Genomic DNA, 18,215 nt, shown 5'->3' with positions numbered 1-18,215 from the left:
TTTGAACCTAAATACACTTCTTTCTGGTAGCCAGTCGTCTAAAGAACTACTTAACGATCTAAGTACAGAGTGCAAGATACGTGAAATGTACATTCCTCGTGTTTGACGTGCGTGTCTTCGTGATAGCACAGTGAGGGACGTATTTGCCCGCTAAAGCTAGAAAAACGTGATGGCCAAGCTTCGAATCGGGCTACAGACGCGTGGTCCGTTTCGTGCTGGGAGCCAGTCGTCTGAAGCAATGCTTCGCGGCGAAATACTAACGCGTCTCAACTCGGTTACTTGTCTGTAGCCGAAAACAACCGGGGATGGGGCAACGAAGAAAGAGGGGGCGATTCAAACGTCTCCGTGAGGCTCTCACGCTCGCTGCTTTGGATAGGTGCCAGCGTGTAGCCATAGCTAAGCCGTCGTTTGCACGCTACTGCCAACATTGCGCGTGCGGTGTTAAAAACTAATAGTCGCCCTTTATTTGTTTCAGGTAAGTATTCGGACATCCTGTTCACGCCGGGTATCCCTGTCAAGATATTCGCGCCATAATAACGCTAATAACGTCTTAATAACGCTACTCTGTGGAACTTAGTAAAGCTTCGCACTTATAGCGGTAAACGCGCAGGAGTACAGAGTACCCGAGCCGAATATGGTTAGCGAGTCAACATTGCAAAGTATTAACACTTCAGTGATAATTATTGTATATATTATTTGGAGACTGAGGGGCTCCCGCAGACTCGACAGTTTTTAGATTGTATCGAGTTTTATTTACTTAATTGGACCCGTTTTGATTTCGAGATATATAACAAGCAATTAATTTGGTTGCTTTATTTATCTCGATGGGGGCGAACTTCAGAGCGAAGAGACGTGAAAGCATATATTTGTCGGCAACATCGAAGAGCATCAGCAGCTGTTTTTTCAACTAGTACCCTTTTTGAGGTCTTAGTGAGGAAAGTGAGTTTGAAGATCATTTAATTTAATTGATTACTTCTTTTTCAGATAATCACCTGTTCTATTAAGTTTCAAGTATTTTTTTGTGAGCTTATATTGCTGCTTCAAAGAAATTTCTGCAAAGATGCATCGGCACACATTTCCTGTAGGTTTTATTCCCGTATAAATCTATTTTCGCTAACATTCTCGGCCATTGAAATTGGCTTAAAAGTAAACACCATTGTTTACTTTTCCTGCTAAGAGCGCTCTTCGTTTTCCGATTGTCAGGTATCACCTGACTAATTACTATCGAAGGACAATTACTCGCTGCCAAACCAGCACACTTCTTAGGTGATACATATAGGCCGTGATCGAAGGCCGTTAGACCCTGCCATCGGAAATTGACTTGGCCGGCTCAAAACTACCAGTGGCGCTCATACGGAATCAGCCATAATAAAAGTGAACAACTGGATTCTGATTTTGCCAGAGGGGAGTTTGTCTTGAATTCTGGACAAAAACGACAGCGTCAATATTTGTATATAATGAAAATTCGTTTATGTTATAGCGCGAAAATTTCCTAACACGGATGCTTACGCTAAGAACATATTGCCCGTCAGGCGGTGGGAACCCTTCCGACTTAATCCAATATGAAGTTATGTTATTGCAAACAAGAAGCTATTTAATGTTACTATTACGTCGAAGTTCTCATATAATAGTAAGTAACTTAAACCCAATGATTAGACGGCCCTTCGGTGAAGACACGCAAACGACAATGTGTTGCGCTTGGCCTAAATAAGAGCCGAATTTTGCTGGATTAATCCAGATATCATTGATTTTTTAGATCACCATCCCACAGACATGATCACATCGCGTGTCGCACTATACGTATGCGTTTGAATAATGTACAAACGGTTGTGAAGTCCTTTTTTATGGAAAACTAATCACTGGAGGACTGTCGAAACGACCAAATACCGACGGCCGACAGAGTTCCGAAGGAACCAATACGCAGGTACGGTTTATATGGACAAATACGACTTTCGATGTGTTTACTATAGAGGCTCAGTTAAACACACAGCGGGTGCTAAATAAGTAAGTTCCGCTACGAAACCTGAACTAAAAATGTCTTCAAAAATTTCAGGCCATGTGTCACTTTTACGATAATAGAAATCAAAAAGCTTTCTTACGTTTAATTTTACCGACTCGATAGTGCCCGCTAAAAATTGCTAGTCGGACTTATTTGTCACTGCCGTAAAGATGGCAGAAACATGTTTTTAGGTTACCGTTTAGATGGAAGCTTCTGATATGAAATAAAAATACTATAAGAAATATAGACTTCTTGCCTTAAAGCTATCGCAATGCCGAAAATACGAGGACCTCGCGGCAATTTCAGACTGCTTTAATTACAATCGGCACAGCTGAGAACACTGCGATCCGAAATGAGCCAGTTATTGCGAGACTGAACAACATAAGTAAGGGTCGCTGACGATGCAAAACGCTGGCAAGAGAACACTAGGCTGGGGGTGACTGTGTGCAAGCATCGAAATAATCTTGAAAACTACCCCCGAGAGAGCAGCTGTCCTGCACGCTCAAACCTAACTTTAATAAGTACATTTTTATCTCGCTTAACTTTCCCTTCCTCATTATGGTTTGGTCAGGCTTATCTAACTTAAGGGGCCGACGCGACCGGCAAATGTAGATGGGGCAGGCAGGAACTTCTCTATAGTTAATTAGAAAATTTGGCACATAAGCACGACTCAACATGACGTAGCGCTGTAACTAAACTAGAAGCATCCAAACATAATGCAACCATGTTGAATAAAATAAACAAAGGAGTTAAGCATCATCGGAAGCTCCATGAATTGCAATAGGGTTCGGTTCCATTCAAATCGAAGTAGGGTACGTGTGCTTTATTACGCCGAACGTATTAGAGCAATACGGTGAGCGGCTGAAGTTCAGGGGCTTCATTTCTAATAATTATCACGCCACGCAGCTCAACATTCGATAGATCCAATTTTATCTTAGGACGCAAATACATTTGCATTGCGATGTCAGTCACTTATCGCCGAAAGGGTCCATACTAGCTCGCAAGACAATATTAATTATAATAATAAGCTTTGTATAATTTGTACTTACACTAATGTCATTTATACTAATAATAATAATATATTGTATGCAATTAAATAAGGTTATTCGAAAATCAATAAAAACAATATAAGGTTGAATAACAAAATTTTACGAAAGCCTTGTTCGCTCATTGATAAAAGAGCTTTTCTGTGTAACTGTAAAAGGCGCCTTAATTTCAACTGAAAATAAACGAGTCGAATCGCTCAAATGAAGCATGCTTTTATGCCAATCGAGGGCTATCCGAGGGCCTTTTCCAGTTGCCACCAGCCAGTCGTCTACCCAAATTATTCAATCGCCTGAGATACGATATCTTTCGTAATCATTACTAAACGGCCAGCGTTGTGTGTAGAACAGTAGCTTTGAACAGTCGTGCGAGTCGGCATGTACTAGGTCGATGGGTCAGTGTGTTTCTTCACCGCTGGCCGGTCAAACCTGACTGCAAAAGGCTGCTGAGGCAGGACATTCACCTAGACAAACGGATAACAATACGGGAATGTTAAATTGGTGTAACATATTCCATACGTCCCCCAGCCACTAGGATATGAATGTACCATGGCGAACTGTTTTGCTAGACATTCTGCATTTTAGTTGTAGGCTCTTGCATGCTAGCGTACCGTTAGGCCAAGCAAGTAAATTTTGCCTAGAGAACGATTTTTAATCAGCAACTCTCGGACTGTGTCCACAGATAGAATTTGTTTTAAACATGTTCTTGACAAAGTTCAGGCCTAGGAACCTGTCTAACCTTAGAGAATCACGGTTTTTTTTACTTGTGCCACTCCGCGTACTTTCGTAGCGGATCGATTAATATTTTGAGCATAGCCATTTTCTGGAGTCGTTATGGCTTGTACAGCATTTATAAGGATGTGCAGCTTTTCCATCCACTTATTTCTTCCTCGAAAGAAGGTACTTCTGTACCGGGGAAAACTTCTCTACTGATGGCAAAACAAAAAGGCCCTACATTAATTTATTGTGAAAAACGTAACGAAGTAACAAAATTTCAATCAACGAATGTCAATCAGTATACTATAATTTCGCGTGGAAGAAAATCCCTCATATCAGTATCAGCTAGATCGTTCAAAGATAGTACCTTTCTCCATAAAAATACACTTTGTTTGTTGAATTAAGCCCATCAGCTTAACACTGGCCTACGATGAAAGGCCAATTAGTCTGCGCTAAGCAGTAAGTTACTAAACTATCTAACGGCTATGCTTATGGCTCAGATTTATTTATTATCTTTCCTCTCTATATCTATAAACATAGAAACCTTACATATATCACTTTTATCAGAATTTTTAATTAATATACTACACCAAGAGATCACAGTGCTACATAGATGAATGGGCAAGACGTACTTTTGTAGTAGAAAAAAAGGCTGAAAACGGAGCAAGTAAGAAAAGCTAGATGCAGCTGTATATAGAAAGGAAATCGCAGCAAATTTACGTACGATGACGATTTCTGATACACACGAGTATCACGGTTTCAGATTTAACTTCCGTCAGGTAACTTCAGTGCCAGAAGTCGACAGAATAAATAGTACGCTCTAATATCTTACTAAACCTGTTCGAGAGAGTTTGATAACTTACACTATCTATTTACTGTGCTAAAGCAGAGTAGATTGTGTTTAGATAATGGGAATTTGTTGCAAACGTCGCATTCGGCCAAGGACTATTCTAGCCTTAGTAAACATTTTGGACGACGAACCTTCAAAAATTAATGTAAATATTACTTCTTGTTTCTTTCCTTAAGCACACCCATCGTCTAGTATATGTAAATATTTACATGGCATCGTTTAAGCAGAAGTTGTGCCGTTAGGAGCTTTTGAGTGCTTTGAGACGGCTAGTCTGTCAATTTATTTTGTTTAAAGGAAGGAATACGTTACACGCTCAGCGTGCATATACTGTAACCACTATGGAGCAACTACATAAAGCAAATCCACACAATCCTTGTTTCTTATTAGTTCAACTCTCAAGACATTGTTTCAACAGTAAATATGTTTCAGTTATTAGATGAAACCTCGATTATATGATCGTCATCACTAGGCAGTCACTACCAGTGTTTCCCCTACCAAGTTTTTCCCCTAAGAAGATAACGAGACAAAATCAGACTAACACGTGCGGAAGATGGATAGCAACGAGGCTGAGCGGATCCATGTTTCCGCTTTCAATGTCCAAGAAGATTCAGAACCAAAGGTTATCAGGCTGTCCAGTCAACCGATAAAAAATGAATATTTAAACATTTAAAGCTATCGTGAGTTAGAGTTTGGCTGCTACAGGGACTCTCTATAGTTTTTGTTTTCTGGGTCGCACCATGGTGGTATTGTACCTAAACACCTAAAACAATTTATAGATAAACCTGTTTTAAAAAAATGCTAGGTTAAATGTCAGTCATAGTTATTGAATCAGTTGTGCAGACGTCAATTGCTTCTAATTTTTTTTTTATTATTTTGATATTTTTATGATTTTTTTAGTTTAATATATGAATTGATTTCTCCTAACATTGGTGAAATTAACAACAACAACAACAAAAACAGGTCTTCCCGTAGAGAAATTGATTTTAATGGAAGCGAAGCTAGCTTACCCAGTATTTTGCCAGGTCTTAGGCCCGGACCAGTTTTGCTTTCTATTTTGTTCCTGAAAACACAAATTATATTTCAATTCTTTTAGGCTGTAAAATTATTTTTCTGAAAAATGATTCACTCTACAAACGATGATCAGATTTTTGTTTTAATTAGAACGAAATGATTATTTCTGCTTTAAAATGTGTCATCGTAGATTCCGCATCGATATACGGTTATTCTGGTAGTAAAGTCTATAAGAGATCTTGATAATATTGTAACACCTACTTATGCAAGCAATTCAGACAACACCATTAGTTTGTAAGGCTGTCTTCCGTTTTTCCATGAAAAACCTGAAACTCCATATGATTTTTTTCTAAAATTAAGGTTTACCAAATATATATATAACCTCCTACAAATACGACTCCATCTAAAATGATTCATTAAAGCCTTAAAACATAAAGATGTAACATGAGAATCCTTGTTCCCAGGTCAATGCTGATACAATCGGACGCCCGTTTGTTCGTACCTAAACTTCTAATCGTACTTGTACGGTTCTTAATCTACGTTCGCGTAACTCAAAAAACGGATCGCAGTAACCGTTCAAATAGTCCTAACCCGAAAAGCCATAAAATGCGTTAAATATTACGAATGCGGGACTAAATGTATTCTATAATTTACTTTATTGTGCACATTTGCCCCCTTTGATAAAACAAAAATGACTTGACTCTAAATAGACATTAAAAAACCAATACCAACTGAATTTTTGCGGTTGGCCAAAACAACTAAGTAGGGGCAAAAATGTTGATCTTATGTGCGCTTAACTAGCGAGTCGTATATTGCAGAGAAGGCACTATATACATTAACGTACCCTATATACGTAGCACCACAAGGCTGCCTTTAATGGTTGTGATCTTTGTATAACTGCGTATTGGGTTGAACTGTATAATGTATGATATAATTGCTATTTGTCTATCATGTGGCAATTACCTTGCACTGTTTTCTCTCGAACTTCTATCCTTACATTTTGTGTGTGCGGCGTTAGTCATGGCTGGAGCTCACTGGCCTCCAACATAAATGCTCGGCTTCGATTCCTTTCATCGTAAGGGATTTTCGTTATAAGTGAAGGCTTGTATTAACACAATTAAGCTACCAAATGATATCATTCGTTCGAGTACGGTCGGAGCTTCAATAAATACAAATGTGTTCGACACATTGTGCTATTATGAATTTTCTAATGATGAAGTTAACCTACTGTGAATGAATGAATCTTCTGAATAATTTTGTGAAATGTATCTAGACTAAAAGGGATTTATCTTCTGTCAGATAGGTATCAAAGTTCTATGGGCATTGGTACGCACGTCGGGAATAGCTTCCATGGCCAATCTTCGTGTGAACGTCAAACATCATCTGTCTATGAATAATCTAACGTGCCACCGGACAATAGTAAAAAGAACACCGTCGGATGCTATATGGTAATTTTGGATTTATTCATGGGTGGTCCTCGTACGTCTTCCCGATGGTGGTTTTATCGCGGTTAATAACTAACATCATTGTGCATGAAGAAGACCCAATGTTCCGCTTTTGTTGGAAAAGAATAAACGCAACCAGGTCAAGGAATGAGACAAATCGAGTTAATGAAGCATCTGTCTATTCAAGTTTAATCTTCTTGTGGGGTGCTGACACCACACCCCCCTCCCCTTAAGTTACATAAAAAAGCTTTTGTAATCGATAACACACCATTAGTGCTGTCTTTTCTTTGTGTATAACAAGAAATGACGTTTACTGCAGGCGGCTATGACAGCATAATGGAAGTGGCCAAAACATTTATAGGAAATCTATTTGTATTTGTTAGCTAAGTACCCGCATGTATCTGCTACAAGAATTAGCGCTATTGTGCAGATGGCCTATGGTGAACGACCAAATAACTATGCGTTTTTGGCCTGCTTTGAATTCGCCGGTGGCAGAAAAGAGAAATGATACCAATCACAAGTAGTATGTGCAGAAAACTACACCGCACTAAGTTATCCCGAACAAACGTTACGTGTAAGTAATCTAAACAGCTTTCCGCATATCTAAACCCAGTTATTTCCCTTACTCTTCAAAATAGAAGTTTTTGAACGGATGGAATTAGCTCAACAGAACACGTGTTTGCAGCAAATTATCGGTTGGCTATATAAGCAAGGGTAACGAGTGACCTGGCACAAGCTATAGAAGCCGTACGACATCATCGCTAGAAGCCAGACAACTCTCAACTAATCCCTTACGTGCATTCAGTTTCCAGAAGATATTAAACATTGAATATCCTGCGGCGATCACGCGTAAAGTGTGCTTCTCACCTTTTGATACTAAAAAAAAACTGCTCAGACGCTTGTAGTCTTTTCATCGGATGTGTCGATTTAAGTCATCGACCCTAAGCTTTTGCCTTCTTGTACTGCGCGTCTTAATTATCTGCAGCGTAAATACGATTCTACGAAAGATCTGAAAATTTGTATTGTTTTACCTACGTTTAATATGGACAATGCATGTGAAGTCTAGATTACAGAATTACTACATTTTTATCTTCTTATTATTATAGTATGTTCCTTCAGCCGAGTGCCGAACACTGTCTTGTTAGGCCTCATTGAACCCAAGTCCACATGGGGCCGCTAGTTAGCTTAACGCCATTATTTGGACGACACGCTGTGGTTGGATTTCAGGTTTCGCGGGTCTCTGGAACGGACCGCCAACCATCTGACCTTTATCTAAGGCAGTAGCACCCGATGTAAGACCGCCAACCGAACCAGTTGGTTTTTTTTTATAGTTTGGACTGCTGATCATGTTGCTGCTGTGGTGTCTCTGAACGCGATAGTTGCATAGGCGAAACTGGGCGAGCTCTGGGAAGGCGTCGTATCCCGGATCGGAAAAAGCCTAAATGACAGTCGAATCCAGGCGCACAGCCTGGACATTCACCTATCAAGCAACGAGAAAGCTAGTAAACATAGTTTAAACACTCCTTAGAATGCACGCTAATAACTAAGGTCATCATAATCATATTATTGGAATAGATTTGAAGGTGCAACACAGACGTTCATTAACTTTTGAAAATAACATGAGCTTAAAAACAATATCAAGCCATTTCGCAAGTTTACAAAACATCCGAATCAAAATGTGCGATTGTGATCTAACACTGTTAAAAGACCATAATAACACGAGGGACTCATGTGTCGAAAGCCCTAGGGGGCTATCTGTAAAAGTCAGCCGACTGATTAACCTTCGTTTACAGATTACGACCATTTGCTCATTATTAACCATTAATGCGGGCTTGCAGTTGCTAATATGTTAGTAAAATACATTGTTACTACGATCCGTTGCGGGTTAGAGAAGTTGTTTTCGCTCACCAGCTAATCCACCGAGAAAACTTGGAACGTAGCATGGCTCAGGACAGATTATGCAGGGCGGACAAACACAAATAGGACATGCGTTCGTGTCCCTTGCCAGGTCGCAATGCAGCGGGCATGTCTGTTGTAAAATAAATGCATTCGATGAACAACCGAGGCCGCCTAGAAACGACAGAGTATCGAGGTAGGATTCCTGACGGAAGATTTTGTACTTCCTAACTAATCTTCGTATAAAATAAATATATTGCTTATAAAACGTCATCTTAATTATGTTCTAGTCTATACGACTCAACATCTGCACAAAGGTTTTCATTATATTTGTTAAGTAATCGCATGTTATTGAATTAATTCACTTTAATTTTATACAGCATGGTCTCGAAGTTTATCTTTGCCTCCTTTGCTCAATAGTTTACTGCTATTCTTGTCAATGCGAGACTATGTTTTAAGCAACACTTACCTAAAAGTCCCTGAGCTTTTGAAAGGTGGAAAAAGCTCGTGCAGCCGATCGCGATGATCAACTCAGTTTTCATGGCTGGTCCGATGCGGAATCCTGCTGATATCTGAATGGTACACTGAGCTGTCAACTCTGCCAAGAGACGGCGTCTCTCGATAAGTTTGCCTCGCTTATCAAATAGTCAGCGCATTGCAAAGATGTACCTAAACATATTCCTCTCAATTTCAATATGGCAGTAAGAAATCTAATACTTGGATTCGTTTGTATAAACAGCTCACAATTAAATAGGCTCACAGATCTGATGCCCTAAGGTATATTTAGGTAAAGTTAATGCGTATATTTAGTAAGCGTTGTATGCTGTCGCATGGATTGCGTCCTGTTACGAGTTAGGCCTGGACAAACGGACGCACATACGTCCGGGAACTGCAATAGAATTCAGTTTTGTTCAGATAAAATTAGTAATACTCTAGGATTAGCACGACCGTTGCTCCATGGAACTCGACAGTTAATGCTAGCTATATAGTTCAATATAATACACAAAGTAGTTCCTTTTTTTTTTGCCTTAAACCTTGAAACGGTTGACCTTGCTCTCTGTATATTACATCATGTCACCCCGACCATTTTTCGGAAATTCCCTAAGCGAGGGCCAACAGCATAACTCGGCTCGTTTTAGCTCCCCGTCGAAATCCGTAAAGAACGGATAGACGTACGTAGCTATCTATTGTTAGCGATCGTATCTGTGGGTCTTGCTCAAAATGAGTTGGGCTGTTTCTCCTATAAAGTGACACTGCTACAGTAACTACCGGTCAGTGCTAAAATAAATGGCGTCTAATTTGGTTTCCTACAGCGATTCAGCTAATCGAGCCGATTTCAATATCGCATCGCCCGTCCAGTTCCGATTACTGCGGCCAATGAGTTTATCCATTTACCGCGCCCCATCGCGAGCGTACACACACGAGCTCCCTCTCTCCCATTACAACAGGGCGCGAGCTATCGGCAACACTGCAAATGCGATCTGTCAAGAAGAATAAGCATAGCACTGCTGAGCTACATCTCGAGGCGACAAGTTAACGACATTACCCAAGCCAGAGCTTCTTCGACAATAAAGAGAAAGGGTGTCGCGGGCAGTATAGGATCGCCCCATAGTTTGTTGCAGTAACAAAACAAACAAGCTAACGAAACTACGCAAGTGACTAGAGTGAAGTCGGGACGTTGTGGAGTAGCAAAGAAATTTCGGTGTTTCTGGTAGGTCAGTCACAAAAATAGCCGATCGTTTAGTGCCGGCACTTGGCCCTTCCTACGTGCCTCTCTCTCCTGCAAACAGCAGAGAAACGTTACAAGGTTGGGTGCTGATTTAGGACCACCTTCTTTACCAAAACGAATCGCGGTTGACTAACGGGCGGGCGGGAGAAAGTTTGTCGATGTGCCGAAAAGACAAAAGCCACCGGATAATAGCTTACACATCGAGGTATTCCTCTTAGACTAAGTGACAGGTTTGATGGCCTTGTGCCTGCTTAAAGCTGCCAGTTACCTTTCAAGAAATTAGAACCTAAGGTGCGCTGAACCACACCGAAGTCTAGATCGAAGTTGTTCATGCAACTATTACTTAACTTCATATCTGAAGACATTTCCCCATTGCCAACTCATCGACTTCCTGTTGACGCCGGCGTAGCTTAGAGAAGACAGCATTGGTATTCATTTGGCTATCGATGTAGTTAAATATCTTCTTGCATCGACTTAACAGCGAAATTAATACGTCAATATTTCATGTGAACAAAGAGAAGCTATACTAGTTAGCTATCTCGTGATCGAGTGAACCCTGGAGCATTCGGTGTGTGTTGTTCTCTTGTGATAGAGTCTTTTCGGGCCCTCCAAGGGTGTTAAAAGGCGAGCTGTTTCACTGAGCATCGGTGATTTCTTACAACTAAAAAACAAAGAAGTACCACGATGTTGTTTGCCGCCATAGTTTACGGTGTCGGAATGATCTTCACTGGCATCCTGATGTTCGGGGCCGTTTATCACGTGAGTCAAATTTTGGGGAAGTTAGACATTCTTACGGTTGGATGCGGCTGTATATCAAAATGCATTAAATCAGCTTCCCATTGAAGCTTATGAGATAGTACGGCAAGTGTGTTCTTCATATAGAGATAATTCTCCATTGTCTTTGACCCGGATATATTTTAAATGTTAATTTTGTCAGCACATTTAGCCAAATAACGTATACGCTAATCGATTGATGTTATGTTTTTTTTATCATTTCAAAAAATATTTTATTGGATGGAACGTTAGTCGAATCACACCGATCGCTTGCTAATGGGCAACGCTTCATTAACTTTTTTGATTGAACAAAATTATGATAAATCATATTTTATTTTTATACCTGACGCTGTGGTAGGATAGTTTGTACTAGGTAACTTTATCTGGTATCATTTTGAACTGCTTTTAAAAAGTACGTTTAACGGGTTCGATGTCAATCAGGTTCTTATCACCGCCAATCCTCTGAACAGCCGAGTGATCGTTAATTCACATAATAAGAGCGCGCTCACCCAAAATAGCAGATTAATGTTTGACTTTCTTTTCGACGTGCATAGTTAAATATATATATATATATATGGCTATCATTTTACGCCCATTAAGTAACAAAATTTAGGACTCATATGAATGCAAAACTATGGCATGTGTACTTGTTTGCCTATTCTCCTTTGTCATTTCCATTTTTCTTCTAATTTCTCTTTTTCAGATAATTGCTATCGATGATTTGAGATCAAGTCAAACTAGTCCAATTGAGCAATGTCGGCACCTCAATTCAGTAAGTAAATTATTACTTTTCGACAATATGTCATATTCAAATGCGACGTAATAGTTGCTTATGCGTTATGTCTGAAGGTTTTTTCTTATATATATATATATATATATATATCATTTGTCTAAGCATAGGCGGTAACTGAACGGTGAGACAATATTCGCTCACAGCTGGTCGGAGAGTTCCGAGTTAATACCGATGCTAACTATACATGCATTTTAGAATGAATGAAAAGCAGGAAGTTTTCTTTTTTCATCGACAAGCAGATGTAGTCTTTTTCCTCAATAGATAATCGCACATTATTTAGAATAAAGTATTTATGCCACTTACTCGATATAAAACAGTTTATCTTTTTATCATTCCCTGGTGTGACTATTAGTTAGCAACGACCGAAATGCCACCATAGATCTCTTCGAAAAAAAAAACAATTTATTGAAAATAATCAAATTTATTTTGGTGTTGCCGCGAATATAATCCAGGGAAGCTGCGTACTCTAAAGCAGAGGTGTATCATTGACCAAGTCAAAATATAAGCAAATGAAACGCTATGCGCACCTGATTTAACGATAGTGATTCATAGGACAAACGGTTCCATCAGAAGTTTTTTACTCTGACAAAGCTTATTCGGCGACATGGCAGGTTGGACAGCATGTGAGTTAAGAAAAATCCACTTCTTCGATAACAACGGCTCCGTATATGAAACTCTCTATTAACTGAAATCGAATAGCGCTTGAATTACAGCTTTAATTATATACTTACAGTGATGTCATACAAAAAGCTAAATATTTAGCCTCTTTTGAGCTTTACGTCCGGCATTACCGTTAGACATTGCTTTGAGAGGCCGGTTCCCAACGTAAAATGTGTGTCTACATTTTGTTTCGAACAAAGATTATCACGTGGCGCTAAGTTTAATAGGCAATTCACGGGGAGATAAGTCGTGACTAGGGCTATCCAGCCTTTGTGGGACCGCAGAGATCTTCCACGACTTTGCGCGTCACCGTTCAAAAGGTGCCTGTGCCTGTAATCTCCTGATCGTTTGTGTATCAGGCGTGAATATTTGAGTTAATACCAATCGAATGCCTGGCAAGTGATACACTTGAAGGGCTGGGATTGATCGATGTGTGGCTTTCTTTTGTCCGAATAAATTTTCAAAAAGAAGTTTTTAAAGTCTGCGAACTGAAAGATGCTAGATGCAGATCTAGAGCAGAAGTAAAAAATAAACTTAATGCCGTTCAATCTTTGGAATTAAGCTTTGAATCTAATTATAAATCTCGTAGTTTTGATAGCATTTCTAGGTGCAAGATCAAACACTGATTGGATACATAAATGGTTGCGGTTTAGAGGTTACGCCGTATCATGGAGTATCAAAAGCCGCTGCCCCTTACCTTAATTTCGTTTCAATCCTGTAATATGAAGGTCGTCGCTTGTCACGCTACTTTCAGATCGCTTGGGATCTTTACATCTGACTGGATTTGCCTTCCTTCGCTTTAGTTCGTTATGTACCTGATTATTTGATATATCGTTAATATTAATCAAGCACATCTAACTTTATTGTGAATGGTGGTAACTAAACGCACATTAAACAACCGTTTTCTTCGTTCTCCCAGCGAATGTTCCTGTTATATTGATATCATAAATCTGATTTTCCTTTTTCAGTTAATTCTTCCTGAATATTTAATCCACGGAATTTTTTCCGTTCTATTTTTATTGGCTGGCGAATTTCTCACAGTTCTCATCAACCTTCCATTGGACGCCTTTCATATTATGAAATACATGAACAGGTTAGTGACTCCAGTCGGTCGTAATCGATTTAAGTTAACGAATCGAAAGCAAACGAATAAAAGACATACTCGTTCATAAACCGTGTTTTATTAAAATGCTGGGTCCGCATGGCATATTCCCGATTAGGACTTGGGCATTAGGTCAAAGGCAAAAGTCTATGAATTATTTTAGGAGCTGTGCCTACTGAATGGACTAGGCTATCGTCAAATTGTGTTTAACAATCGTCTAACTTCGTAACTAGTATATTGTCTATGATGTAATTGGCGGATTTTTTCTCAGGCCGGTCATGTCAGGGCCTGGAATCTATGATCCAACGACCATTATGAATGCGAACGTTCGGGATCAGGCTTACAAGGAGGGTTGGTGCAAAATGGCCTTTTATTTACTCTCATTCTTCTACTATCTGTATGGGTAAGTGAATCGGTAGCACATAACATTATTAATATGATATGCTTAATTAAATTCGGGGCTGCCAGGAAACTTGGATAGCATTGACGTTGAATAACGTTACGAAATAGACTCGTTTTGGTTGGTGACTGGATTCAACTGCCCCTAACGGATGTTCATATACATTTGGTCCAGCCAAGCTCAGCCGACCAATAGCTAAAACACATAGAAAAACGTCCATATTCATTAATAGTTTATCTGGTACGACTAGCATATCCAGCTTCTCACTTAATTTGTAGATTTTAGAGCACAGTAATTTACTTTATTAACAAATTTACAATTACAAGACCGCATCAGTTAACGTGTATCCAACTAAGTTAGGATCAGACGCTTCCTCGCTCCATATGCAAACCAATCGCAGAGTAATTTTATAATTATTTCAAAAAAAAAAACTATGGCTTGCTGACAAATCTGTTATCTTCTCGAGTTCAATCAGTGGTATAGATTTCAAAAAAGGTCTGTAGAATAAACGATTAGAGATTAATCTCAACATAGACGGATTATCCAGTGTAATTAGAGTTGACATATCCCCGCACCCCACTCCTCCGAACCGCAACGTATCAGTAATCTCTCCATTAAATCAACTTTCCGCATTGTGGGAGAGAGGGCAATTCAGGAATAGCGCTGTGGGAAAAAGAGCTCTGAGGAATATCACGTAGAAGCATTGGACGATTATTAATGTGTGCTCTCCTCTACCTTTGTTTGTCCTACCGTTGTTTGACCTTTCCACTAAATGTGAGCCTGCGACTGTATTCGATAAAGAATTGCTCTGTTAGATTGATCTTTTTCATGTCTATTTCACGTCATTAGAGCGGTTTCAGCTGCTCAGGCGAACAAGTTTTCTTGCCCCAGTCACAATTCTACGTATTTCTCGAATTTATAAGCGAATTGCACATTCTGTAATATTAAAAAGGATCAGTTTATTATTATTTTTTATTTTTTTTTTAGCGGAATAGGCACTTTAACTGCTAGTCTAGCATTAAAAGGTCCTTTCAATTCGCTTCGCTACAAGGCGATTGTGGTCCGTTTCGTCCGGCTCACCAAAATTTATCTTGACTTCCGACTCAAAAAAAAGATAATTTTTATGGCAAAAGACGGCATTTTCGAAGCCTATGAGTTATCTAGTACCGAGTTTGAAGAAGCCGCTAAAACAACCCCGTAAAAATGTGGCGTAAACGACCAAACTCTGTAGCAAAGACTGCTATTCCAAAAGAGCTTGCTACACACAAACGTGCCATTATCTACCTAAAGAACGCATTTTAGTAGGATTTTCGAATTTGACAAAGGACTTCAGTCAGTGAAGATGCTTGTTAACTGAGCCACCCCAGGCTCGTTTGCTATCAGGTCTTCATGGTAAGCGAAAAATCTTTCATGAATTACTTCCATTGTTTTGTGATAACTGCGAAATGTCGATGTCCCACACACACTATTTCCTCATGCAACGTAGCAATCTTTGCAGTCCAAACTCAACGTGAAAGAAATTCCGACTCGAAAGAACAGTGACAACCCACCTGAAAACAAAGAAAAGAGCTTTGACAGGGAAAAGAGGAACGGGAGGCCATTTGTATAGAATAATTAGCAAATAAAAATCATTAAAAAGACGAAGTAATACTTTCCCAACAACCTAATAAAAACCTGTAGCTCACTGCAACATGTGTTATCGCTGTCATTGTCGTCGTCATCTTACAGAAGTATATTCACAGCCTTTGGTCGTTTGCGATCACTGTTTATTATATTTGTTTCCGTATAGTAAATACTGTGTTTAGACAGAAAGCTCGAAAATATATGAAATGGCTCTAGATTAGCCTTAGCGCGTGGATCGATTTCTCAAACATGGCTTCCAATAAGAAATTTTGGAAATGCAGGGTTTGAATCTTTGAGGAGATCGTTTCTAGTTGCGAGCAACGAATGCTCTATGATGAATCTCGTCATTTAGCTGGCTGTTTTTTTTTTTAATATCATAAAAAACACACGCTATACAGTTGCAGCTTCGTGCATACGATAAGATATCCACTTTGCTTTTCTGATTGCAAGGCGAGTATATCCGATGCTTGCATTGAAAACGTGTGAATACTTTGCTTATCATTGAATTTAGATGTTCAGAGTAGCGACTAAGTTGCGAAATTTCGTCATGACTTTATAGCGCGTAGAACTGAAATTGAAAATGTTTCTTTCAAAAATGATTATAATCACCTGAAGAGGTGTAGGACTAAAGGAATTTTTATCCTTGAAAACCTTATTGAGATAACATTCTGTCGAGCATAATGTAGTTTATTTTATTTCGCAGCCCATTAGGCTTTCTCATGGGGCTGGGCCACACTACAGTGAACACCGAACTTTTTTTTAACATTTTCGAAGTAATTGTCAGCCTTATTCAAGGGACTTAATCTCGTGGTTGATTTGTAAAAACGTATTAATACGATTAGTAATTAGCAAGATCACAATGCCTCTGATATCCAAACCCGATACTGGGCATGATTCAAGTGCCTCTGTAAATTCGACCGTAATATAAGCCAGTATCAAGACAGTATAGAGACACCAACGATAACAAAAGCATTCGACTCCGAACCTCTAGTGAGGCTTTCTACAGCTCATAAATTGTGCTTACAATATTGATGCCGATAGACCCTCGACATTTTCGGTGTCGTGTGCTGATTGCACCTTGGAAATGGTCCGAACAGAAAAAAACCGTTTTTTATTATCGGAACAAGAAGAAAATCTACATCTTTCAGCGGCAATAAATAACAGTATCACTCGTTATCGCACAAAAGTTTACTGCAAACAATCGAAGCACCGCTTACTGTTAGCTCTTCTCCAGGTGAAATATAAAATTTAGTAAATTTCTACAGGAAAATGTAAAATTAACATAGTACAGCTGGAGACGATGTTTGTGTATTACATACAAATTATATGTTGCTTGAGTTATGTACTACGCAATTTACTTTGAAACTTCACTGTATTATTTCAGACTTGTGAGTTCCCTCATGTGAAGCAGATGATGGGAGGATACTATAAGGGCACAATAAAGCATTAAGGCGATCTAGCCCTTTTAAAGCAGAAGTTACCTTTCGCCTCCGCTACGCCTGCCTTTTCAACCTTCTCGACAAAGGCATAATAATTACACCGTGTACATACAAATATAATGTAAAGAAATAGATATACTATGAATAAGAATTGTTACTTTAACTATATAAGTGTCTTCTTTTCACACTTGGATACCTTCTGTCGGGTTGTTTTAGATATTAATGTTAATTAACTCTTTTTGCATTGGAATCGATTTGTCTTCAAAATATCAAATACGGACGAGTGACCTGCACACCACAGACTACAACTACGCTATTTGTTTAACTTAGTGGTCGATTCACTCGTCCACAATTCCGTATCTATACCCTACTCATCATCTTATAAAAACAGAAGTTCCGTGTTCCTGAAATACAACGCGATTATAGGTAGAACCTCGGACATTATTGGCCGCACAAGCTATACACACGGTTAATTTCTGACTTGTGACATGACGAGTGCCTCCCATTTTGAGTTGAAAACATCTTGGGTGATACAATAATACTGGAACCTATACTTAAACATAATTTTAATTAACTCTCAAAAAGCTATCTGTTTTAAACCTTAAGAGTTCACATGCTAAATTCCTGGTGTTGAATTAATTTGGTATTGTTACCCAAGTGTCAAGAAATACATCTCATATACGACAAATAGCCGTATTAGAGCTTCGTTACTCATCCAAAGTGCAGCAAACCAG

The 18,215-nt window shown here is 39.2% G+C and overlaps 2 protein-coding genes and 1 long non-coding RNA gene across 3 annotated transcripts in view; 1 reads left to right on the top strand and 2 right to left on the bottom strand.

The window, feature by feature from the left end:
* Nucleotides 1-7,059: 7,059 nt before the first annotated feature.
* Nucleotides 7,060-9,592, bottom strand: LOC111268735 (uncharacterized). The gene is made up of 3 exons (XM_022847888.2): nucleotides 9,431-9,592; nucleotides 8,974-9,135; nucleotides 7,060-8,545 (listed from the first exon to the last, which is right to left on the bottom strand). The coding sequence occupies exons 1-3, from the start codon at nucleotides 9,501-9,503 to the stop codon at nucleotides 8,391-8,393; spliced, it is 390 nt and encodes a 129-aa protein (XP_022703623.1). The 5' UTR covers nucleotides 9,504-9,592; the 3' UTR covers nucleotides 7,060-8,390.
* A 789-nt stretch (nucleotides 9,593-10,381) lies between these two features.
* cni (protein cornichon) lies at nucleotides 10,382-17,644 on the top strand. The gene is made up of 6 exons (XM_022847887.2): nucleotides 10,382-10,672; nucleotides 11,207-11,449; nucleotides 12,168-12,236; nucleotides 13,886-14,010; nucleotides 14,291-14,422; nucleotides 17,427-17,644. Exons 2-6 carry the CDS (start codon nucleotides 11,375-11,377, stop codon nucleotides 17,446-17,448), a joined length of 423 nt encoding a protein of 140 aa, XP_022703622.1. The 5' UTR covers nucleotides 10,382-10,672; nucleotides 11,207-11,374; the 3' UTR covers nucleotides 17,449-17,644.
* Nucleotides 15,362-18,215, bottom strand: part of LOC111268736 (uncharacterized) — an 8,361-nt gene continuing 5,507 nt past the window's right edge. The window contains exon 4 of the long non-coding RNA XR_002685384.2: nucleotides 15,362-15,969. This is a non-coding gene — a long non-coding RNA (uncharacterized LOC111268736). The remainder of the gene's footprint in view (nucleotides 15,970-18,215) is intronic.

This window comes from Varroa jacobsoni, unplaced genomic scaffold (genome assembly GCF_002532875.2).
Source record: "Varroa jacobsoni isolate VJ856 unplaced genomic scaffold, vjacob_1.0 scaffold_1314, whole genome shotgun sequence".
In the NCBI taxonomy this organism is placed as follows: Eukaryota; Metazoa; Arthropoda; class Arachnida; order Mesostigmata; family Varroidae; genus Varroa; species Varroa jacobsoni.
The sequence above is the reverse complement of the archived record's forward strand: the minus strand, read 5'-3'. Positions and strand labels throughout refer to the sequence as shown.